Below are 23,637 nucleotides of genomic sequence, written 5' to 3'. Positions count from 1 at the left end.
AAATGGAAATGATCTGCGACAACTAGGAATAAAAATGTCATATAATCTGGCCGGATCCGCCTTTTGACCTATCAGGGGAAAAAACAACCGACGCCAAAATTTATGATTTTTCGTATCATTTTAATAATTTATCAAAAATTTATGAGAAAGTTAATGATTTTAGCTACCAAAATCCCTAGAAATAAAAGTAAAAGATAAACTATTTATTTAATAACAACAACAATTGAAGTCATGCGGGTTGATCTAATTAAAGTATTGAGATATACTCCATATGTCTCATAATAGATGACATACTTGGGGAATGACATCAGATTTTATGAGATGTTGTTTTGTGAGCTAAATGGAGAGAGAAAATAGTATATTTATATTAATATGAGATGAAACTTTTTCCAAAAAAGGAAATGTGACATCTTTTGTGGGACAAACTAAAAAATAAAATATGACATATATTATAGAACGGAGAGAGTACTTTCCTTTGTCCCTTGCTAATACATCTCGTACTTAGTTTACTCAACTAGATGTACTTATCTTAATGAGATTCTATTCAATGCTACACCACTTAAAATCTAATGTCATTCAAGAAATTAGACATCTTGAATGAGACGAAAGAATTACTATATAATATTAATTAACATTCATTACTAATTGAAAATCAAAAGTTTCACAGTATATAAGTATACTTGAGAATTTCCAAATTGATTAGTTCAACAAATAAATACGACACACCATGGCATGGAAAGTTAATATTTTTGTAGTAGTACTAGTGTTTTGGAAATGGATGATAGTAGCCATGGCAATAGACCAAAGCCCGAAAGGCGTAGGAGAATGGGCCATGAATCTCCGGCAAGAAAAGCTGAGCAAACTCCACTTCTTCTGCCACCACCTCCACGGCACAACAGCCGTCACCATCGCCAAAGCCGCCACCACCGACGCCTCCCCTACGCTCTTCGGCCTCCTCGACACGAGGGATGACCCCGTGACGGTGGGGCCGGAGAGGTCGTCGGAGCGTCTGGGGTACGCGCAGGGGATCTCGGCCGCGGCATCGCTGCAAGAGATCTCCTCCTTCGACCCCTTCACCTTTTTCTTCACCAACGAGGAGTTCAACGGCAGCACCCTCGCGGTCATGGGCAGCTGCCCGCTCTCCAGCCGCTCTTGCGAGGCCGCGGTGCTCGGGGGCAGCGGCGTTTTCCGGTTGGCGCGTGGGGTGGCCACCACCAAAGTCTACTATCTCAATTTCACAACGGGGGCGGCTAGTGTTGAGATCGACATTGTGCTTTTGCATTACTAATCACTTTATTAATTATGCTTTTCAATAATCCCATTGATTATGTATCTTCAAGTTTCAACTTTATGTTGGTTTAATATGCTTTATTTCATTTGTATCGTGATGTTTACAGATCAATGAAGAAAATAATAATACTCCATAAACTACTTGGTTCTTATAGTACTCAGAGTAGATGCTATACACACAAATCTACACATATTATGATAGTCTTATTTTATAGTACTCCATAAAATTTAGGCTGCCTAGAGTAGTGTTTAATGGAGCGAATCACAATTTTCTACTTAGTATCAAAGCAGACTCAAACTGATATGAATCTCTTTGTCTTTGCATGTAGAAGTCTGATGTGCATTCTGACCAACATGTGCAAGGACGTGCAGGGACTATATAATATGATATGTGGTGTATTTACTATCTATTACCCCCTCCACTCTTTTGAGTCATTTTCCTTTTCTATTCTTAACTCATTAAATTTCGTGCTCAAAAGAAATTCTCCTTCCATTCCATCATTAGTGGAGTCACTTCTTTTCAGCACAGAGATTAAGAAAGAGATATTAGATATATTAAGTGTAGAGATAATAAAGTAGGAAAGAGAGAAAAGTAGAGAGAATAAAATAAGAGAGGGAATAAAGTAAGTGAGGAAAAAAGTGTAACTTTTTGCTAAATAGGAAAAAGACTCTACTATGATGGAACATTCTGAAATAGAAAAAATGATTCTACTACTATGGAAGGAGGGAGTATCTCTACTACATACAATACAGACAGAGGAGGTACTATTTTAAAGATGTAACTCTAACCCCCACAATAAGTGACGATAGGAAAAACAAGACTCATTTTGATTTTATCTATCTCCTATTCAAATCTGATACTTGTGTATCACGCGTACCACTATACTATTACTATTGGTATTTGGTAGTCTAACTAGAAATGCATGACAAAAATCCTTTTCTCAATTCTCTCCCTTTTATAATATTTAGTAGTTAAAGCATCATCATCAATAATTTAGGTGAGTGAGCGTGTGTTATAATTTATTCACCAGAAATCAAAGAAGCATAGCATCAAATCTTTTGCATGACAAGGGAAAATATCACTCAAGGAAGCAATTTGGTATCTTCCTATTTTACTTTTTCTTATTCAACGTTTCATTATCCTGTTGAAATTTGTTATATATCTGTATAACATCTGATGAACAAAAGTGAATTTATAAGTGAATTTCTCTATCCTCCAATAGTAATTTATAAGCAAAAATAGATTCCAAAAACCTGGCACATTAAGAATTTGCTATTTCCCTTTTCAATCTCACTGTGCACTACCACCCGCCACCACAATGTGGCAGCCGCGGCCAGTGGCAACGGTGAGGATGTCACGGGCTTCATTATTTATACCCCCCTATCCTAGTCCGTCGCTGAGACTAAATTCTCAGCACCCTTTACCACTCCCTAATATTTCATTAACTATTCTGTGTTGATTGTGATGGAAATGCGAGACTATTATATACATATATACACGAATTCACCATAAGTTACTAGACATTGTTGCAGTTTTGAAACCTTCTACTAAATCAGAGTGATGAAAGCGAACCCAAAAAACACAGCAGTTTGTCAAAACCTAACTAGATTTGTAGTTAACACTACAATAAAACAAACCAGTTTAGCAGTCTCTCGAATCCACCAAATTTAACTGGTGAGGCAAATAGCACACACCTACCATCACCAGCAGATTTACTCAGCCTCCGTGAGGGGCTTGCGAGCTAAGAAGAAGTACATAGATGTGAAAATCTCTTTCCTGAAGATGAAGGCTTGTGTCAGGCATCAGAGGAGGAAATATGAAAACAGAGAGAGGTAAAATCACGGCAATCAAGCTTCCATATATAATTAGTGTTTGAGATTTTGAGGTGCCACTCAACATGTGTTGTGCTTTCTTCTCTTACCATGCAGGAAAACAGAAATTGACACTTTGGATATCTATAGAGAGGGGGGAGGTAATATTGTTTATTTTGATGGATTGATTCATTTTGAACTTATTTCATCGTCTAATCCTTTAACTACTCAATAATAATACTCATAGTTGAGTCATTTCCATATATAATAACTTTTTTCTCTTTCTTACTTTACTCTCTCTTTTATTCTATCTACTTTATTCACTCTCTACTTTATTCTCTTTCTTATACTTTTTTTTATCAATTTAAACACACTCGGCATCCATTTTTAAATTCTGTGTCGAAAAAAGTTTTGCCTCAACTATGAGGGAACGGAGGGAGTATGTTTTATAACTCTACCTTATGAAACTTAGTAAAGGATGGTATTCTTACCTTCCCCCATCAACAAGTCCTTCTGCAGCCTTCTCCAAGAAAGCTTGAACCCGTTGGCTTCCTTTAGGGGCAACTCCAACTTTTTCCAGAGCAGCCACCTGAACAGACAAATATCAAAGAGGAACCTTCTTCAAAACGACAGCACGTTATATAAGATGAGAACAGGCTATGGTGCATTAGTGTGGAGTAATGGAAATATTACCAGATTTCTCGTACAGAAACGTCCAAGTGCCGTTAGGCGGAAAGTGCTGAGAGAGAAGTAGCTTGCATCTATGGGCAAGTACCATGGAACAGGTGAGTCCACTGCAAGATCTTTCTCCCACACAACCTTTGGAACAAAGATATATTCAATTATCATATTTAAATTTATGGGTTAAACCAGTAGAGTTAGTTGGTGCGTCAAAAGTTTGATATTTACCTCAAAACCAGCTTTCTTGACAGCTTCAAGGCATTGGCTTGTCAACCTTATGTCAGGGAGGCCATTACCTAGTTCGATTTCAGCCTGTACAGAGAGAATTTTAGAATGAACCAAGGGAATTGTGATGGAGCGTATGTTAGGGAGGCCTTTCTACAACTAGTGATCACCTTAATCTTCTGATGTTCTTTATTATTAGGATCGTAAGCATCAGTCATGCACCACTCGTATGCAGCAAAACACTGGCCAGGTTTGAGTACCCTGTATATCTCCTTATAGCAGCCAACCTGGAGGAAGGTAGCAAGTCAAGGAATTCCTCAGTAAGAATAATGGAATATTCATATCCAAAAGGTTAGCACATCAAGCGCAAATTCAGAAGGGTTTAAGTTTCATACTGCATCTGGGGCATGGCAAGTCGCTTCAATTGCATACACTGCATCATAGCTATTGTCAGGGATTGGCATCTTCATGAAATCTGCCTGTATTGTAAACAGAATTATTAGGTGAGTATAAGAAAATCAAGATAAGTATTGATTAAGATTTTAAGTGCAACTTTACTGACTTTCACAAAGTCACAAGTCTTGTCCAGTCCAGCAATCCGGTTTAGCACCTATACCAATATACAATTGCGAAATATGCAAATTGAGACCTCGGGAAGAGAGAAAACATTAAAAAGGAAGTTCTAATTTAGAGATGTCCATAGGAGATGATGATAATATGAGATCAATCTACATATAACTAGCAGAAAGGTGCTCCAACACAAAATCATGGAATCATAGTAGTGGAACAAATGCAATTATCCACATATAATTACACATTTCTGTCAACATAGGATTAGACACATACCTTTCCCCTAGATATCTGGTATTCATTGTTATTGAGACCAGTGATTGATGTCTTGCTGCAAGATGTTAATATGAAGCAAGTGGTTAAGCAGCAGTGATACTCACAGATAAGTAGGGGTCAAGTGCGCAACGCCTAACTAAAGTGCAAATACTAACTAGATCTCAATCTTCATGATCATATAGAAAAATACAGAATCACATACTTATTATATACACGGAAATGATTGTCAGTTAAGCTACTTCTGGCACCACTACATGGATAGAAAACAAAAAAAAACACAATGGCTGCAAAACCATATTTGAGGGGGGAATGAAAATTTTGGATTAAAAATCTGACACTGTTCATATCATCTCAATTGCTCAATATAAACTAAAAGATGTAGGGAAAAACTGGCTTATCAAACGAAAACAGAGTTGACAATAACGAAAAATAGAAATTATTGATTTCTCATATCACCTCAAGCGAGCGATTTCTCTTAATGGTCCACCAATTCCACATCCCACGTCCAATACCTAGAAGACATGAACAAAACTCCACAGTTATTCAAAGCAAAGAAATGTAGGTCCATTTTGGCTCAGAAAAGAAGCTAAAAACACCTTTTGTCCTGGTTTCAGGCCAAGTTGTAAAGCAAGGAAGTGTTCATGCCGTTTGATGCTCTCTTGAAGAGATTCGCCTTTCCACCTGTAGGATATTACATTAACCAGATTCAGTGATTGTTACAAGCTGCAATTCAAAGAATCTAAAACATTCTTGGCCTGACAAGAAAAGATCAAATTAACAGGTTTAAATGTAGTGTTTGACTTGCATCTACCACTAGCAATGGGTTCCAGATATTGGAACTGCATAGTTAGGAATCACAGGATACAAGGAATTGGACCATTCAGTAGTTTCCTGTATACTTCATACTTTTTAGCCATGGTATGGAGTACTGAAGATTTCTCTAGTTGAGAAAAGTAATTATGACACAGCAAATCATTTACCTGGGTGCAAAATGGAATGATTCTCCCCATCCATACTCATAGAAACTTGTGACCAGATCATAGTACTTATTGACCTGGGAAATTAATGGCAAGGTCATTTTTGCAAGTAATAATTTAGCTCAAATTACGTACCATGACACATACTAACACATACTATAATGTTAACGCCATTAATCAGCATCATAACTAAAGGGGACAAGACTTTACATTTTTTAAAAGGAGGCCCATCTAGACACTCTTCTACAAGAGGAATGGACAAAACTATTGTCTATAAACAAAGGACATAACCCTTTACCACAAAAGATAAGAAAAAGATTTTTGGGTGTTACAATACTTTTCATAAAACATAAAAAACTAAACTATAAAGCATCTAACACCATTGACTTCTGCAATAACAGCCAATGTCTTTAGCACTCTCACTAATTTGCAAGCTTTGAGATCCAATGCAAATATTAAAAGGTCGATATAACTAGTTTGTTTTATCTCCTGAGAATAAATTGCTTTGCAAAGTAAACAGCTCAGAAATTTGAAGTCTTTCTTTAGGCTCTCAATTAACACAAGGAGATGAAACCATTTATCTCACAAAAGTAGACTTAGTGAAAAACAGAGTGGGCACAGATGCAACAGACCGTGGTCTCCCTAATTCTGTAACCATAACTGTCATCTAAAAGTCAGTGATGCTTAATAAGTACTGCAAAAGTGAAAGCCAGTGTGACAAATAAGAAATCTTACCATGTCAGTGTAGTTGGCTTTTCTATCTTCCTGGTCACCTCCATAGCAAACATGATACTTCTCGTACCTGATTTACGAAGAAATGAATAACATATGAATATAAAGATAATGATAGTAGAATGACAAAACCAATTAAAAACCGGTGGTCTACAAAGACAAGAAAATTCAATGGAACAGGAAAACAATAACGAATCAGAAGAGTCTGAAATAACAAGTTCATTAGTCACTCTTTCTAAAGTAATAACTATGCATACATACTAGTTGAAGTCCATAAAACAAATCATAACTTTTGTTTTCCATAAAATACAAAATTTTATCACTGAATGGTTAGAATCATTTTAATAAATTTAGCTAAAAGTGATACAGAACAGTTTCTTAGAATCACAAGAAAAGCTTTGGGACAGCAAGCATCATGTCCATACCATACAGGTTAATACAACATTTTCGCCTTGAACACGGAAAATGGTATGTTACTGATTGATAGTTCGGTATTAACTATTAAATCAAGCAAGACATCTTTCAGGTCAATGGCATCTCCAGTGCCAAAAGAAGACAAGGAAAAAAACTTCTAGCTCTCCGGTTAAACACACGCGTGCAACACACAAAGCGAACATCTCGGATTTGTGAAAACTCCGGTACAGATTGAACCAAGCAAAGGGCCTAAATTTTCCAATCTTCGTTGGATTGTCAACAGTTTTACTACAGTAATTAATGTATAAAATTTAAAATATTGGTTCACTAAACTTTTTAAGTAGAATAGACCGCCATCATTCTCACTATTTCGTATAGAAAATTCAACACCACAAAGTTGAGAGTGAAAGTCCAGGCAAATGGGCCCAGTTTACCACCTGTCAAGATGTGGCATTCCACTCAATATCAATAATCAGATCCACCACACATTCAGATTCATTCACTAATAACAACCAGGTCAAAAAGAGAATAAATAAAATTGAGCAAAAAAAAAGGCAGATGGCCGGTTTTTTTCCAACTATGCCAATGCGAATGCCATGAGATTGATTGAAAGAAGACAGTTGTTATGGTTCAGAATTAACAGAGACGGCAATGGCCTTGAAACCAGACTCGTGGCGACTACAGAATCAATTAACAAAGGAACAATTGTTATGCTTCATAATTGATAACAATGGAAATCGTGTTAATGTCACCGATTCAACTTGACCAATCAGCCAATCTGAAGATACAACATTAGAGAGATGAGGGTTAAAAGGTTACTTGTCCACAGCGGAGAGAACATCATCTTTTTGGATCTTTCCGCCGACGCCAGATGCCAGATCCAGTGTTCCCGCCTTGGACATGGTTAATCACAACTCCGGAGGGGAATCTGGAAGATCTGAGACGTGAATCGAGAAAATTCCGGATGATGAACACAGCGTAATTCACTATAAATGATAAATGCAGGAATGGTAATGACCTCACGCCCAAAACTGCAGGAGATTCTTTGAAGTGAAAGTCTGATCAGAAAGGGAAACAAATAAAAAGGAAAAGAAATTGCAATGAATTTGTATGGCGAGAGAGAGAGAGAGAAAGGGGCAGGCAATGCATCCAGAGAAAACAAAAGGTGTGAAGTGTCAAGATTTGGAGTGTAGCGACAGAGACAGTGTCAGTGGTTCAGTGTGGCCGCCACGTCAGCTGATCACGTGCTTTCGATCCGCCGGCTATATTTAGTTAAAATAATGGATCCACCTCTTTTTTTTGTTCTTAGGGTATCCACTATTAGGCGGACGTTCCCAATAGCCCTGCCTTTTTTTGTCCATAGCCCCAATTTTTTTTTCCGCGTCCAAAAAAAGTTTCCGCCACTATAAGTGAACACTTTCAATAGCCACGAAATTTTATAACCAATTATAAGCAATTATAACAAAAAACGTGTATTAAAAAAAATTCCTTCTTCCTTCTTCCTTCTCCCTTCCTCTCTCAAAAAATGTCGAAAATTATAAAAAAAAAAACAAGGGGGCGGCCGGCGCACCGACCGCCGCCCCACTATGGATAGCCCCGCCTAATCACCGCGTCCGCCCCGGACGGCGCGTCCTCGCCCCGAAGACGCCACATGACTGTCCGCCCCAAATTTTTCGTCCGCCTCGGGACGGAAGTCGCCCCACTATAATAGCCCCGAGATCGCCCCGGCAAGGGCTATAGCTGCGGCTATCCCATAGTGGATACTCTTAAGTTTCATTTTGTACAACCACAACAAGAATGAGGTACATAGCAAGATGATGAACTAATTTTACCTTTAAATATGGTGAGGCGAGGGTTGAGAAAGTATGACGCTGATGGTTACATTTTCATACAAAATGTTTTACTTTTGTTTCAATTTAGTATGAAAAGTATTAACTTTTCATATTTCATACAAAAGTTCCATTAGTGTTTTAATTTAATACATTCCATTAAATATTTTAAACATCGTTTGTTAGTTTATAATTTGTCCAACTTATCATCATAATAATAATAATTAAAGATTTAATACAATTAATCACTAAAAAAATAACAGTCAATATCATTCTTCCAGCAATTGATCGTGGTTAAAAAAATTATGTCTCAATATACTCTATTTTTTTTATTATACTCCTATTCTTTCTAGAACACAGTATAAATAAGTCATATTCATCTTTACAAATGGCTAATTTGAGCTTCAAATAGTCAATAAGTCAATATTTAATTTTTACGAAAAAGATTCAATATCTTTTTAATTGTATTCTCCATTGTTACATGAGAAAACTTCGACAATAAAATGCAATTCGCTAGTTTGATGGTGAAGAGTGATGATTTTTTTTCTATGTGCTTTTCATTTTTGTGAGTAATAAAAATAATTGTGTTTGAAATCATTAATGGAAAGTTTTAATTAAAACTTTTTGTACAATTTGAAACATTGATGAACTTTTTGTATGTATGATGTAATTGGAAGTAACGGTGTTAGTGGAGACTTAACAGAATGTATTAATTTAAAACACTAATGTAACTTTTTGTATGAAATATGTAAACTTAATACCTTTTTGTACTAAATTGAAACAAAGGTAAAACATTTTGTATGAAACATGTAATTACCCCATGCTCAGTCAGTTAGAGATTTCCATAAGAGATTGCGTACTTTATGTATGAATGAAGATGTATTTTTATAGTACTCCTTCCGTCACAAGGAAAATGACCCCTTCCTTGAGTAAAGTAAGAAAGAATAAAGTAGAGATAAAAGTGTTTCCATTTCTGGTAACGAGTCAACTTGGTTGGGACAAATAAAAAAAGAAAATGAGTCATCTTCAATGGGACGGAAGGAGTACAACACAATATTGAATGTATCTCTGCCAATTGCCTTTTATCGAAAGTTAGTATTGTAATTGTTGGGGTTGTTTGGAGTCGGGTGCATAAACATTTGTCGAGCATGATGCAACTCAAATAAAGATGAAAGGGTACCGAAAAATTAAAATTACATAATCTCAAATGGAAATAGAACCGTTAACAAAAGTTGAATCGAGTAATGTATCTTTCCGCAAGAAGAGATACATCTTGATAATGCTCTCAGTTCAGGCGCATCGTCTTCAAAGATGAAATAGTTTTGCCTTAGGATTGTTTTATGGGTGATTAACTCGTGTTTTGATGATTTAAGGTGTTTAGAGTAAGATTTTCACCACACACACACTAATTAGGTATATTAATTAGTTTGTCGAAGTTTTGTAGTGAAAACAGGTTCAAACGAGCAGAAAATGAATGGAACGAGTCGAGGCAGAAGGTTTGCCCGGCCGGGGGTTTCCACACTAAGAAATGCCGGCTCGGGCGTTCTGAGGAGGAGTCCAGTAGGTTGGCCCGGCCAGACCTAATTTATGATCCGTAGGTGACACCCTTAACCCATACACCAATACATGTCCAAGTACATTGAGAACATTGTCCGATAGGATGTCTAGGTTTATTTGCAAATCAGTTATTTATTCCAAGTCAGTGTAGTTATTTCTGTTAGCTTTTTTCATTAGTGGTATTATGCCCCATCGTTCTTATATTTGTAATCAGTTTCTGACACCCAGTGTAAGGAGGTGAGCTATATACCAAATCCTAACAACAAACTTAATAAGGATTAACAATATTATGTGGTCGAAATTGAGACATCATATCATATGCAAACAACTATCAGGCTTGTGAGTTGTGATGGCAGCTTGGCTTCCTTGACTCCTTCACTTCATGGTCGACGTTTACACACGCACGCTGCATCGCATGCTCATTTCAATTCTTGAAATTTATTTTTCTTTTTCTCTCTTTTTATTTGAAGTTAGGAATATTAGTTGGGCTTTCTCATTTATTTCATTCTTTTCTCTTTCTAAGCCCAACACTTGTGTATCCAAAAAACAATCCGGCCCACACTTTAAACCATTCTAACTATTTTGCTACTATTTAGTTCCATATTTAAAAATATTTCAGACTTTTCATATATAATTCTAAAAAATAATAGTACTAAATTTCAATTAACCTCTCGCAAATACTTCCAAATTAATTTAATCCCGATAAAAAAAGATCTTAAACTTTTATTAAAATATCTCTCAATTTCTTCCAAATTAATTTAATTCTGATAAAAAAATCTTTATTGATCTTAAAATTTTACTCTATTAATTACTCCCTCTGTCCCATTAGAAATGAAACGTTTTCCTTTTTGGCCTGTCCCATTAAAAATGAAACGTTTCTAAAAATGGAAACAATACTCTCTCTACTTTTTCTTCTTTCTTACTTTACTCTCTCTTCATTAACTCACAAAACAACACTACATAAAATCCTATGCCGAAAAGCAAATGTTGCATATTTAATGGGACGGAGGGAGTATTATTTATAATTACAACCCAGTAATTTTGATGACAAATTTGTTCATTTAAGTTAATTCAATAAAAGTGAAAAGAAAATTAATACTAATATAAAATATTTATATATATGAACATAAAAAAAATTTGGTTGTTGAGGAATATAAATGAAGCTAGCTACCAACGTGGAATAAAACCAGTATCTGCTCAAGACTGGTTTAGGCCCATTTGTGAATGAGGCCAACAGCCCCGCCCCGTTTATTGCTGCATTGATTGCGCCATTATTCACTTGTAGAGGTAGAGCCGTTGAGGCATTTTTCCATGATTATCGATGAGAAGCAATTTATAATTATTATTTATAGTAGTAGTAATAATTTACTAGCCTACGCAACTTTACATTATGCCCATTAGTTACTATCATCCACCAATAAATTTTCCATTTTATCATTTTTGTCCGTCCACTAATAAACTTCTCATTTGCTTTATACGAAGTATTAATTTTAGTAATGGATTCCATTTCCACTAATTTTATTTCACACTCACATTTTATTACTCCATGAAACTAATACTCCATTCATCCCTACTAAGTTGAGTTGTGTTAGATGTCTCAATTAAGTTAAGTCATTTCTATTTCTGACAAAAAATAAAACATCAAATTACTCATACTTTATCAAATCACCTACTTTACTCTATCTTTATCTTTTCTACTTTATTCATTTCTTTTTTTAACACAATTTTTCAATCTTCGTGTCCAAAAATTTTGGCATAGTTGGGACCGGGAGAGTATATAAAAGTAGGACTCGTCTTCCACTAATCTTTTCAACCAACTTTCTACTACTCCCTCCGTCCTAAGATAAACGAGTCATATTTCTTTTGGGATGTCCCACTATAAGTGAGTCATTTTCCTTTTTAGCAAAAAATCCTCAACTTTATTCTTTCTTTACTTCTCTAATTTTCTCTCTCTCATACTTTAACTATTTAAATATCAATTCATTAAATCTCGTGTCCAAAAGAAGTGTTTCGCATATCTTGGGACAAAGGGAGTACATTTTTTAAACTCGTGTCAGATCAAAACCCCTCTAATATTGGTGGACAGAGGAAGTAGTTATTTTTTAAATGAAAAAAATACTAGTACTATAATTTTAACGCCAAAATATTTTTTAAAATGGTGATAAGAAACTCCATTAATAATCTTAAAAAGCTCAGTTTAAAAACTAGGTACTTTTTTTTCACTTATCTTTTTCCCATTTAAAGAATTTATGATTTTCAGAACGAGTACTTGATACTAGGGATATTAAACAGGTTATTTTATCGGGTTTTGGAATAATCCTATTCATGTTGTTGTACTAATTGGGTGCGGGCTAATAGCATCCACAACGCACTCCTTTCGTTTCGTCCAGGGAGGGGGGGATAAGATGGAATTGAAACACGTGGCAAGCGTTTTGCTCAACCATTGTAAGGCAATTCAAAGTGTGCCTTCGGAACTCCGAGATTTTGCTAGTCGACGTGCTTCCATGGGCTAAAAAAAAGTTCATGGGCACCTCCAAGCCTACCCCTCGAAGAAATTTGGACACACATCAACAAATTCCATCACTGAAGTTCGTTTTTAATTTTTCAATTTGCAGGACTAGTGCTTTTAACAAACTTTAATAAAGTGATTTTGTTAATTAAATTATTATGCATTTCAATTTTATAGATTAATGTATAATTAAAAAATAAGACTTTTAAATTAAATGGAGAGGTGTGAGTTGTAAGGGTTGAAAATTGAAGGGAATACGATGTGATAGTATTTAGAGGTATGACTTGAGATAACCTTAGTGGATATAACCTTAGATCAATATATTTCCTAACTAGCCGAGTTGATGCTCCAATTAAAGAAAATGAAACGAATTCAATTTTAAAGGAATTACACTAAGTAAGCTCTTCGGTGAGAAGGGTGCGAGAGAAGAGACATGTCATTTAATGTAAATTGCTAAAAATAGCATTGAAGTTAAAATATATACTTGTCTGTCTCACTCACTCATAATATTATATTTTATTATATATCCCATATTATATTTCTACTTGTTCTTTTTATTTTTATTATCTCTTCATTTAATAAATAAAATACCATATAAAATCTCGTATTAGAAAAAAAAAATATTTGACTTTGTTTGGAATTAAGATAGACAATACTCCCTCCGTCAGCGAATAGGAGTCCCTTTTTTTCCATTTTAGTCTGTCCGCGAATAGGAGTCCCGGTTCACTTTTACCATAAATGGTAATAGGGTCACACCTTCCACTAACTCATTTCACTCACATTTTATTTATAACTAATATATATAAGTGAGACCCCTATTTCACTAACTTTTTTCCACCCACTTTTCTTAACATTTTTTAAAACTCGTGACGTCAAGAAATGAGACTCCAAATGACGGACGGAGGGAAAAGTTCGTTGTACTAAAGAGTAAAAAAGTAAGAAGTATTCAAGTAATACAAAATTCCTTCTAATCTAGAATTGTCCTTTTCAAAACCAAAGCGCGGAAAAGAAGACGATATTTAGAGTTTTGCATGTGACTAAAGCAGGCAGAAAACATTTACATGAGTCGGAGAGTAGTAATAATTGCGAGGTATTACTATTGAAATTAGCATTGATTAAGGAGAAATGCAAAGTCATTGATTTATGAATCCACTCTCTGTCTCTACTGGTTTCTTAGACACCCACATGATTTGTTTTCACACTCGCCCTCTCCCTCTATAAATACCTCTCTACCCACTGAAGCCAAGCCCAGCCCTAGACTTGTTATTTTTACACTCTAGAAATAGAAATGGCGGTGAAGATTACTCTCTTCCTCTCTCTCTGCTTTCTCTACTCACTTGTTTCTGCGCTTGCCCCTTTCGAAGGTATTTCCAACTTCCTTCCTCCTTCAGCTTCATTTTGTGTATAAATTACTCAGCATTTTCCAAATCATCTCGCATTTTTGTGTATAATTTGTGTGGTGTTTGAAACAGGGCTGCTTCCCAATGGGAACTTCGAAGAAGCCCCAAAGGCGACCGACATCAAGAAGACGGTGCTGCTGGGCAGGCACGCCCTCCCCAAATGGGAGATCCGCGGCCTGGTTGAGTACATCTCCGGCGGGCCCCAGCCCGGCGGTATGTTCTTCAACGTGGCCCACGGCATCCACGCGGTGCGCCTCGGCAACGAGGCGTCCGTCTCCCAGACCGTCCCTGTCCGGAACGGCACCCTCTATGCGCTCACGTTCGGCGCGTCGCGGACGTGCGCGCAGGACGAGGTGCTGAGGGTGTCCGTGCCGTCCCAGTTCGGCGACCTCCCCCTCCAGACCCTCTACAGCAGCAACGGCGGCGACACCTACGCCTGGGGCTTCCGCGCCACCTCTAACTCTGTCAAGGTTGTCTTCCACAACCCTGGAAAGCAGGAGGACCCCGCCTGCGGCCCCCTCCTCGACGCCGTCGCTATCAAGCCCCTCCCCCTCCCCACCCCCACTAGAGGTCAGTCAGACTCGAACCTGACATCTTTTCCTCAAATTAATAAGAATAGTGTCTTTTGGGCAAAGAAAAGAGATGAAGAATAGTGCGATTAAGTAGACGGTGAATAGAGTATTACTATTGCCGAAAATAGAACTGACTCATTTATCTTAGAACTTTCCAAAATAGAAAAACGACTTAATTTACATGGAACTGAGGGAGGGGGTACTATTTTACCACTGAGCCAACTGATGTTAACGTGAGTTGGCTAAGCAGCAGAAAGGTTAATGTCTGAAGACAGATTTTTCCGTGTATTTTTGATATGTCAGGTAACTTGGTGAGGAACGGCGGATTCGAGGAGGGGCCTCACATCCTGTTCAACTCATCCCATGGCGTCCTCCTCCCGCCGAAGCAGGAGGACTCGACCTCGCCCCTCCCGGGCTGGATTATCGAGTCGCTCAAGGCTGTCAAGTTCATAGACTCGGGCCATTTCAACGTGCCCACGGGCAAGTCTGCTGTGGAGCTGGTTGCCGGGAGAGAGAGCGCCATTGCTCAAGTGATCAGGACGGTCCCGAACAAGGCCTACAGCCTCAAGTTCTCGGTTGGGGATGGCAAGAACGGGTGCCATGGATCGATGATGGTAGAGGCGTTTGCAGCCAAGGCAGTGATGAAGGCGCCCTTCAAATCGGAAGGGAAGGGCAAGTTTGAAACGTTCAGCTTCAAATTCACGGCGGTGTCGGATCGGACTAGATTGACATTCTTCAGCTCGTTCTACCACACCAAGGTTGAAGATTATGGAAGTCTTTGTGGGCCTGTTCTTGATCAAGTTGAGGTTCTTAAGGTGTAGGGAACTGATGGAGTTTGAAGTTGAGAAGGAATGCATGCTATTGCTTTCGGATTTTGTAACTGCATTATTAACTTCTCCTTTCCTACTCTCTTTAATACAAAACCGCGTTTCCAATCTCTCTTATATTATTGCAATAATAATATTGCTATGAATTGTTTACATTCCTAACTTTTAAATGCTCAGCTATGCATATAAGAATACTAAGTAATCCTGAGACAAAAAAAGGCAAGGCAATGATACTAAGTAATCTATGGGAGAATGACCTCCAATATATTCAACATAAATTCCAACCAGTGTGGGTTCCAGTTCATGTACAAAAAAATAGTGAACATAAAACCACTCTACATAAAATTGGCCAAGATTGAATCATAGTTGAAACAAATCTTGTTGATTTGATTGTTAATTTTTTATATACTTCAAAACATTTTCGATTTGTTATATTATTTAATGCCGAGATAATGTGTAGTATTTGCTATACCTTTTAGAATACTTCTCCTAAACAATGTGCATAAATATAGTAAGTATTATATATATGGTAGGTAGTTTAGAGATTTACTTCAAAAATATGTTATTACTAGTAATATTTTTAAGACGACTGTTATGTTTTTAAATTTAAAATTAATTACACTAACAAAATGAAAACGAATTTTTTTAGGCATGAGAAATTAAAAGGTTAATATCATAGAAATACGATAGAGAAGCTAAAATTATGACGCTAAGGTAAAATAGACTTATTTAGAAGTATCCAATTAAGTATGATAATAAAATAATGAATGATAGTCATGTTATCTCAAACATTTACCTAAATTTGCACACATGAAAAAATCATGTCATCTCGATATAAATTTGCAGACAATAAAAATGTATGATGTGAAGAAATTAAAATTACCTCTGTTACAATTCGACAACCGATATTTTTGGCCCTCTTTCAAATCCTAAAATACCCAAATGATACTGCCACCTAGGTCTTAGGTCTCACAATGAGAGTCACGTTTTTGTTACTTTATCATAAATGATAAATATGTCATACATTCCTGTTCCATTAACTCACTTTACTTACATTTTTATTATATAACTAATATAATAAAGTGAGTCACATATTCCATTAACTTTTTCAACTCATTCTTTACATTTCTTCAAATTCATGCTCACAAGTCACACCAAATATTATTCCTATTATGGGACGGAGGTAGTAGCAAATAGGAGTAGGGCTCCGTGTGATTGAGAATCGGGGGACATTGAATCGCTGATTAAGTATGGAACTCATCAGTGAAAGAATACAAACAAAATGTGCTAAGTGACACTATACAAATACAGAGCATGGCATACACGATTAATTCTCATGTGTATACAGAATGAAATAATTGATGCCATCAACCTTATCATGTTATGAAAAAAAAAACTTATCATGTGGTGGGGGTTCAGTGTTGAAGAAAATAACCTTGTTTTGTGGTAGTATCACTTTTCACTTAGTAGCCTTGGTTTATTTAGAAACAACTACTGACTCTCTCACAAGAAAATTATGTAGAAAAAGGGAGACAGAGCTGGACCATTAGGCAAACCCCCACATAAAGTTCTTTACATGGATTCGCACAAATGAATTCTTATTATGATTAATAAACCCTATCTCCACTTTTAGAAATTCTTTTAATATGAGAGCACCCGCAACGCGGGCCGCCGGCGTTCCGCGTGCCGTTCCGCCGGAACGACTTTGCAGCGGAACGCGTTGCGGAGCATGGTTTCGTCGAGGTTCCGTTCCCATGCCGTGCCGGGTGCCGACCGCACGACTCACGGCACGGTCTGTCCCGCCACGCGCTTCGGCGACGTGGCTCTCCCCCGCGTCGTGCGTGACGCCCACTCGCCGGCCCGCGAGTGGGCGACGTCACGTGCTGACGCAATAATTATTTTTTTTTAAAAGCGATTTTATATAAAAAAAAATTTAACGGTATTATTACCGTTTTTACCGTTTTTAATTTTTTTTATTTTTTTTCATTTTCTTATTCTATAAATACTCATAATCCATCATCATTTCACACACAACTACACATCTATTCTTTCTAAATCAACTTCATTTCCTCTCCAATTTTCATATTCAATCTCTTCACAAAATGTCCGGCGACGGCAACTACGGCGGTGGCGGCTCCGGTGGGTGGGATCTCAACGCGTTCGGCGATTGGGAGACCATGTACAACACACTTGGTGGTTCCGGTTCGTCGACGCCGGGTGGGTACCAACCACCCACTTTCGATATGGATGCATACGCTCGACCCTCCGCCTCGCGGCCTTCTCAGGGATTGTCCCAGATTCGGGAGGATATCCCCGTTGAACCCACCCAGGGAGAAGGCCGAGGCGGTGGAAGCTCCAGGGCTGAGTCTGAGGCAGTCGAGGAGGAACCGGAGGATCTGGGCCGGCATCCGTACAGCAACGAAGAAACAAAGGCGGTGTACAACGCCTGGCTCACCGTCTCGTACGATCCCATCGTCGGGAGACCATGTACAACACACTTGTGTGTTTTTTTTTTTTTTTAAGTTTAAGTTGTAATTTTTTTTAATGTTGTGTGTTTTTTTAATAAAGTGTGTTTGTTTTAATTGAATTGGGTTGGAAATAAAAATAAGAAATGAAATTGAATGAATAGTAATTTAAGGAACAGTTAAGGAACGGCTAAGGAACGGAGGGTTGCAGGTTCCGTTCCTTAGTTAAAGAATGGAGTAAAAAAGTACAGTGGGGCCCGCAAATAGTAGTTTAATGAACGGTATAGGAACAACGTTGTGGATGGCCTGACTAGTAGTTTGTTCTCCATGCATTGGATTTGTGACACATTAGTCAAAAAGAAATCCCTCTAACCTTGAATTTGCATCTTGCCAGAATGAGCCAATTAATTTCAAGGCCACAAATACGAAATGCACATATCAATAAAAGAATTTATAAATACTGATATTTTAAAGAAAACAAATCCAATTTAGGAACCATTGTGGATTAAGAAACCAAGTTTGACTGATAGCGGATTACTCCATCTGCATTCTGTTCCATAACAAAGAATGTTGGGAGATTAGCTACCCTTTGTACAGATTCTAGTTAGCACTACACTGCATTAGACAAGACTGATAAACATCTACAAATCGACTAACGCATTAGTCAATCGCCACCAGACGAGAGCCCTCTCTGCTACATTGAGAGTTCATCATCCAACACTAACCTTGTCAATCATGTTGTGAGGTTCCTTCTCGTAGCTTCCATCTTCAGCAGGAGATCCTTGATATCCGTTTCCATCCTCATTTTCATACTGAAGTATTCATGATATGCTCTTTCAAGAGCCTGGAGCTCTTCCACCTTCTGTTTTCGCATCTCCTCAGCTTCAGCCAAACGAAGTTTGCTGATCCGGCTTGTGTATTCTTCTTCAATTCTTTCGCTCTTGCTCACTGAAATACGTTTCAGAGCTTCAGATTCCTTTCTTGCATCTTCTGCGCGTGCTTGAAACATCTTAGCCTCAGCATGTTTGATTCTCACAATGCTATCCAGTTCATCAAACATAGGCTCCTTCTGGGCAAAATTTTGGATATCCATGTTCGATGTGTATTTATCCTTCTTGTTGGTGTCATAGTCATGGAGTAAACTGACAGGATCTCCCAAGAGAGGAGCCTTTTCTGGATAAACAGGCTTCATCCACTCAGCTCCTTGGCTGGACCCAGCAATGCCATTACTGCCTTCTTGTTTTCTTGTTTGCGACTCTTTTCTAGTTTCAACAATGTTGTCACTCCTTTCCAAATTGGATTCTGTGACAACACAAAGCCGCAAGCAAATTTAAGTCGTCTAATAGGCAATTAAAAATAAATTCAGGTAAAGCCAAGATGTGAAAATGGCATGTTGATGCATGAAATAAGAAACTCTCAAAACTTCCATGATCAACTGTGACATTTATATAACAAGTTAAAATATATGGTTTCAAAAGTAATAAGTGGCTTAAAACGAAGAAGCCAAATCTGAAATCAACTAGTAGTAGCAAAAGATACAATTATAGCAGATTGAAGTACTATTGAAAACATGAAACAAACTTACATGGGAATGAAAGATGCTTTAGGACTTTGGGTGATAGAAATTAGCATATTATAATTGCAACATTTTATAAAATGTACAAACAAGCAACAGTCCCTCTGAAAAAACATGACTGAACTAGATGTGAATAGATAATGTATAATCGGGGAAATCAATAGTGAGTACTGATGCTGATCACGTTTTGCAGCTAGTAACTTTGTAGAACATACGCGAACCCAAGAAAACAGCAAAAGACAAATAAGTCAACTGAACCAGTGCACCAGTTTTAACAAACAAAACCACGTCCGCCATTGGTATCTCTACTCTTGATCACCCAAATTCTGAATATACTAAAACTTGCATGCTACGGCTTAGATATTGTTCAACAAAATACCAACAATAACAGATGGAAAAATAATGTTTCGAGAAGTTTAGAGCAAAAGAGGATATCATACTCTTGGTCTTCCCCACTACACGAATTTCATAAAATGCTCTTTCTGCAATTGTTTACCCAGCTCCAATATAATGCATGATGTGATTTGATTAAGCAGTACATAAAGGAATTTTTAATAAACAAATGAGAAGATAGACCAAACATACCAGTGAAAAAGTTTATTATATGATTCTGAACCTCCTGAAAATCTGATCTGTTAGCCAATCTAGACAGCATCTGCACAGCAATTTCATGGAGCTGTTTCCCTCTAACATCCTCACTGGCATAAAATATTCTTCTCACGTATTCAAGTTCTCTAGAAAGATTTTCTGCAGTCCATTCTTTGATGAAGTTCTGGAAAACTTCCTTAACAAAACCAAACATCTCAGAAGGATGATCACAGGCAACACAGTAGAACTGCATTTCTGTGGTGCCTTTAGCACCGGATGCACTACGCCCATTTCTGATATGAGATTTGCGTAACCCACAATCTGCATGGCACCAATGTAAGCATACATCACAACCGACCCAACTACATGTGTTAGATGCCATGTCAAACTTTGAACACACAAGACACATGCAATCCCTGCAAAAGTCACTCCGCTGCGAACATATTTTGCAGTCACATTCATCCACTGGAAGAAGACTCCGACAATCGAGATTTCTACATCGCATATTGAGATATATTTCTGCCAAATCTGACGATGTGATATCATATTTCGGCAGAACAAATTCACGAAGCCCTGTTTTCAAAGCCAACAAGATCTCCAATTGTGTACGATTTGCATTTAGTAGCATGTCCAAAGTAATGTCTGACCTCTTCTGTAATGCCTTCTGCAAAGCACTCAGCTGCCACTGCTTACTTGGGTTTGAGATTATATCACGGGCAAACTCTTTAATAGATGGCACGTGCTTTGCATTCATGTCATTAAACCTCCGAGCCATTGTGGGTATTGCTTCAGATACTATCATGGTAACTATAGACTCGGCAAGGTCAGTGCCAATCCCCAGCTCTTGATCTTTACCATCCCTGCCATTGTTCCTATGTAAACTACCAGAATCTTTCTCTGACAGTGATTGCCTATTGTGCTTCAAATACTCTGCTCCGTTATCATAATTGCCAAAACCTTGAACTCCGGACAACTGTTTACTACTTAATTGCCTTTCAAGACCAATCAGCATCTTGGAGCTTCCTCCAGTAACTCTCATCTTCTGCAGGGCAGCTTGTCCACTGGAGTTGCCTTGGGATACTTGAGACTGCTGAAGCAAGACATTTTCTCTTGATGACATTCCTTGATAAGCAGAGCTCTCCTTATCCGTAGCGTCTTCTAAAGACAAGGCTTTCCAATCCACCCCCTGAAATAGTGGCTTGCTACCAACAGATTTCTCATAATCAAGTTCATTATGAGTCAGAGAACAGCTAGGATTGTGAGTAAACTGCTGAGACCCAGAAAACGACATTGATGCTGTAAATCCATCAGAATTTGTCCGGAACGAGCTAGCAAATGATTGAACACTTTTTGTGTGGCTAGGAGAACCCGGAGCTTGTCTCTGAGAACCAATTGGCAATAGTACATTCGGCAAGCTAAGAGAAAGGTCAAGAGCCAATTTATCATCGTTAGGCTTGCTATGTGATGATTGCTCCACTTGATCTGACTTTTTAATTGGATCATTTGAGAAAAACTGGAAGCCCCTGGTACTTAGGCCTTCCATTTCAATGTCTCTACTTTCTGTGAGGTCCCTTGGTTTAGTATCAACCTCCAAAGTCTCTTTAAAGAGAACACCATCAGAAGGCAATAAAGCAACACTTTTGCCCTTGTCCATCATACTTGGGGCTGTTTTCTCTGTAGTAGGCAGCTCACTTTTGCATGTTTCTTGTACACTTCCTGCCACTTCAACATCATCTGTTTTGACTTGATTGTTAGCAATCAGGTCTTCCTGTTGCTCCTGTAAAGTTGACAGCTTCGCATCACATGTGCTGTCTGCAACCCCCTCCAAGCAGCCTTCTGTTCCATCATCCCTTACATGGTCACCACCTCCATGTTCTCCTTTTGCATCGCTATCATCTCTACTTCCCCCCGCCGCTTGGAATGATGTATCCCGACAATCAGGAAAATCGCCATTTTGGCTAACAACATCTTCTTCAGCCTCCTTAGATTGTCCATCAGCTTGCTCATCACAACTGTCCACTTTACTCATGTTGCCCTTTTCTACTGATGAGAAACTCACCCTGTCCTGCGATATTTTATTTTCAGCGTGGGGTTCATTATGGAGCTGCTTCTCAGGCGAGGTCTTCTTATCAGCAGCTTCACCTTCGATAATTGGCTTCGCGGGAGGCACATCGGGTTGAGGATCAGGTTCCAACTCTCCTTCTTCTCGTTCACTGCTGGGTCCTTCACTCTGCACTTGCATTTCTACAGATTTCTTGCATTCAACACTCTTTGATCGATCACTTCCGGAATCCTTAGACCAGGCTGGAGATCTTGCATCTCTGAAACCCTGAGGAGACTTTGCCTTCCTAACTTCCTTTGATTCTACTCGTGTTCCTCTACTCGCCTCACTGCCACTCCGGGCCCCATCATCAGCATCTTTTCCACTACTAAATCTTCTCCACGATGCACCAATGCCTTCCCTTTTAGGCCTGTCCCTCTCAGACCTAAACCCCTTGGGAAAGTCTCTCCTAGGTGCAGAAAGGCTCTGAGAACGATACATGTGATCCATCCCATAACCAGCCCTCGGCGATGAGCTCAATATCCCTCTATCATTCCCATTCCCGTCTTTATGGCTATCGTAGCTCTTCCTCCTATCATAGCCCTCCAAGTCATAATCCGGCCGTTTCCTAATCGATTTTGAACTCTCCCTCTCATCTTCTAACCGATCATACCTGGATGCTGACGAGGACAAGACCTTCCTCCCACTATCAGATGACCTGTAGTAAGAGCTCCTATGCAAAGAAGAAGAAGATGAACGTTGTGGAGCAGCCTCATCTTCTCTTCTTCCCCAATCTTTCAGATCATCACTGGACCTCAACCTCTTCATAATTTCCAGTCTCAAAATCAAATTATTACAAATAACACACCATACTAAATTGCAGCTACACTCATAGAATTAATCAACAGATCGACTCAGATTTTCAAATCGAACACTAAACTAGCGATTAATTGAGCTGATTGAACCTATACATCTTCAACTGCAGAAAATCATCAACAACAGAAAAATCGTCAGCGCTACTTCACCAGCCTAACCCTAGCTTCACCAAAAAAGCGAAGTTGGGAAGAAAAGTGGAAGCTTTAGGTAGAAGCAAAGGCGGATTGAAGGGCGTAGATGGAATGATGGCCGAGAGCAAAGCGGGGCGAGGGGAATTTGAATGGAGTTGCTTTGTATTCCGTCAACGGAAATTATAAAGTAGTGGGGTTGGGAGAAAGATGAAGACTTGATTGTTTGTTGAATACTGAAGCAGGCAAAATGTCAAGGGAAATGGGGTGCGTAGTGCGCCTCATGGTACAG

At 38.3% G+C, this 23,637-nt stretch overlaps 4 protein-coding genes and 1 long non-coding RNA gene across 6 annotated transcripts; 3 read left to right on the top strand and 2 right to left on the bottom strand.

Annotated features, from left to right (window-relative positions):
* The first annotated feature begins 724 nt into the window (after positions 1-724).
* Positions 725-1,357, top strand: LOC121791173 (dirigent protein 21-like). The gene has a single exon (XM_042189198.1). It carries the CDS (start codon positions 728-730, stop codon positions 1,286-1,288), a length of 561 nt encoding a protein of 186 aa, XP_042045132.1. The 5' UTR covers positions 725-727; the 3' UTR covers positions 1,289-1,357.
* A 1,393-nt stretch (positions 1,358-2,750) lies between these two features.
* Positions 2,751-8,142, bottom strand: LOC121791175 (cycloartenol-C-24-methyltransferase-like). 2 transcript variants are annotated; one of them, XM_042189200.1, is made up of 14 exons: positions 7,996-8,142; positions 7,797-7,914; positions 6,567-6,633; positions 5,835-5,908; positions 5,451-5,535; positions 5,311-5,366; positions 4,855-4,909; positions 4,571-4,618; positions 4,404-4,487; positions 4,179-4,295; positions 4,012-4,095; positions 3,796-3,921; positions 3,594-3,691; positions 2,751-3,067 (listed from the first exon to the last, which is right to left on the bottom strand). In XM_042189200.1, the coding sequence occupies exons 2-14, from the start codon at positions 7,877-7,879 to the stop codon at positions 3,004-3,006; spliced, it is 1,041 nt and encodes a 346-aa protein (XP_042045134.1). In that variant the 5' UTR covers positions 7,880-7,914; positions 7,996-8,142; the 3' UTR covers positions 2,751-3,003. The 2 variants fall into 2 exon arrangements, with proteins under 2 accessions (XP_042045134.1, XP_042045135.1); XM_042189201.1 differs by having other exon boundaries at positions 7,797-7,905.
* Positions 2,990-3,312, top strand: LOC121791176. The gene is made up of 2 exons (XR_006048492.1): positions 2,990-3,123; positions 3,220-3,312. It is a non-coding gene; the product is annotated as an uncharacterized LOC121791176 (long non-coding RNA).
* Positions 8,143-14,069: 5,927 nt separating the features above from the next.
* On the top strand, positions 14,070-15,781 carry LOC121791172. Its single transcript, XM_042189197.1, has 3 exons — positions 14,070-14,236; positions 14,345-14,842; positions 15,148-15,781. Exons 1-3 carry the CDS (start codon positions 14,161-14,163, stop codon positions 15,663-15,665), a joined length of 1,092 nt encoding a protein of 363 aa, XP_042045131.1. The 5' UTR covers positions 14,070-14,160; the 3' UTR covers positions 15,666-15,781.
* Positions 15,782-18,623: 2,842 nt separating this feature from the next.
* LOC121791174 (protein OBERON 4-like) lies at positions 18,624-23,183 on the bottom strand. Its single transcript, XM_042189199.1, has 2 exons — positions 20,298-23,183; positions 18,624-19,438 (listed from the first exon to the last, which is right to left on the bottom strand). Exons 1-2 carry the CDS (start codon positions 23,167-23,169, stop codon positions 18,870-18,872), a joined length of 3,441 nt encoding a protein of 1,146 aa, XP_042045133.1. The 5' UTR covers positions 23,170-23,183; the 3' UTR covers positions 18,624-18,869.
* Positions 23,184-23,637: the final 454 nt, after the last annotated feature.

This window comes from Salvia splendens, unplaced genomic scaffold (genome assembly GCF_004379255.2).
Source record: "Salvia splendens isolate huo1 unplaced genomic scaffold, SspV2 ctg744, whole genome shotgun sequence".
NCBI classification, from domain to species: Eukaryota; Viridiplantae; Streptophyta; class Magnoliopsida; order Lamiales; family Lamiaceae; genus Salvia; species Salvia splendens.
Note: the sequence above shows the minus strand (reverse complement) of the source record. Positions and strands in the feature narration are given on the sequence as shown.

What these genes read in the sequence shown, in the direction of transcription:
- LOC121791173 (XM_042189198.1), top strand. Translation starts at nt 728, where the DNA reads ATGGCATGGAAAGTTAATATTTTTGTAGTAGTACTAGTGTTTTGGAAA.
- LOC121791175 (XM_042189200.1), bottom strand. Translation starts at nt 7,879, where the DNA reads ATGTCCAAGGCGGGAACACTGGATCTGGCATCTGGCGTCGGCGGAAAG. An exon ending in GCCTGAAACCAGGACAAAAG is followed by an intron (nt 5,367 to 5,450) that starts GTGTTTTTAGCT and finishes CATGTCTTCTAG; the next exon opens with GTATTGGACGTGGGATGTGG. An exon ending in AAGAACATCAGAAGATTAAG is followed by an intron (nt 4,096 to 4,178) that starts GTGATCACTAGT and finishes CTCTCTGTACAG; the next exon opens with GCTGAAATCGAACTAGGTAA.
- LOC121791172 (XM_042189197.1), top strand. Translation starts at nt 14,161, where the DNA reads ATGGCGGTGAAGATTACTCTCTTCCTCTCTCTCTGCTTTCTCTACTCA. An exon ending in TGCGCTTGCCCCTTTCGAAG is followed by an intron (nt 14,237 to 14,344) that starts GTATTTCCAACT and finishes TGTTTGAAACAG; the next exon opens with GGCTGCTTCCCAATGGGAAC. An exon ending in CCTCCCCACCCCCACTAGAG is followed by an intron (nt 14,843 to 15,147) that starts GTCAGTCAGACT and finishes TTGATATGTCAG; the next exon opens with GTAACTTGGTGAGGAACGGC.
- LOC121791174 (XM_042189199.1), bottom strand. Translation starts at nt 23,169, where the DNA reads ATGAAGAGGTTGAGGTCCAGTGATGATCTGAAAGATTGGGGAAGAAGA. An exon ending in TATAATAAACTTTTTCACTG is followed by an intron (nt 19,439 to 20,297) that starts GTATGTTTGGTC and finishes GTGTTGTCACAG; the next exon opens with AATCCAATTTGGAAAGGAGT.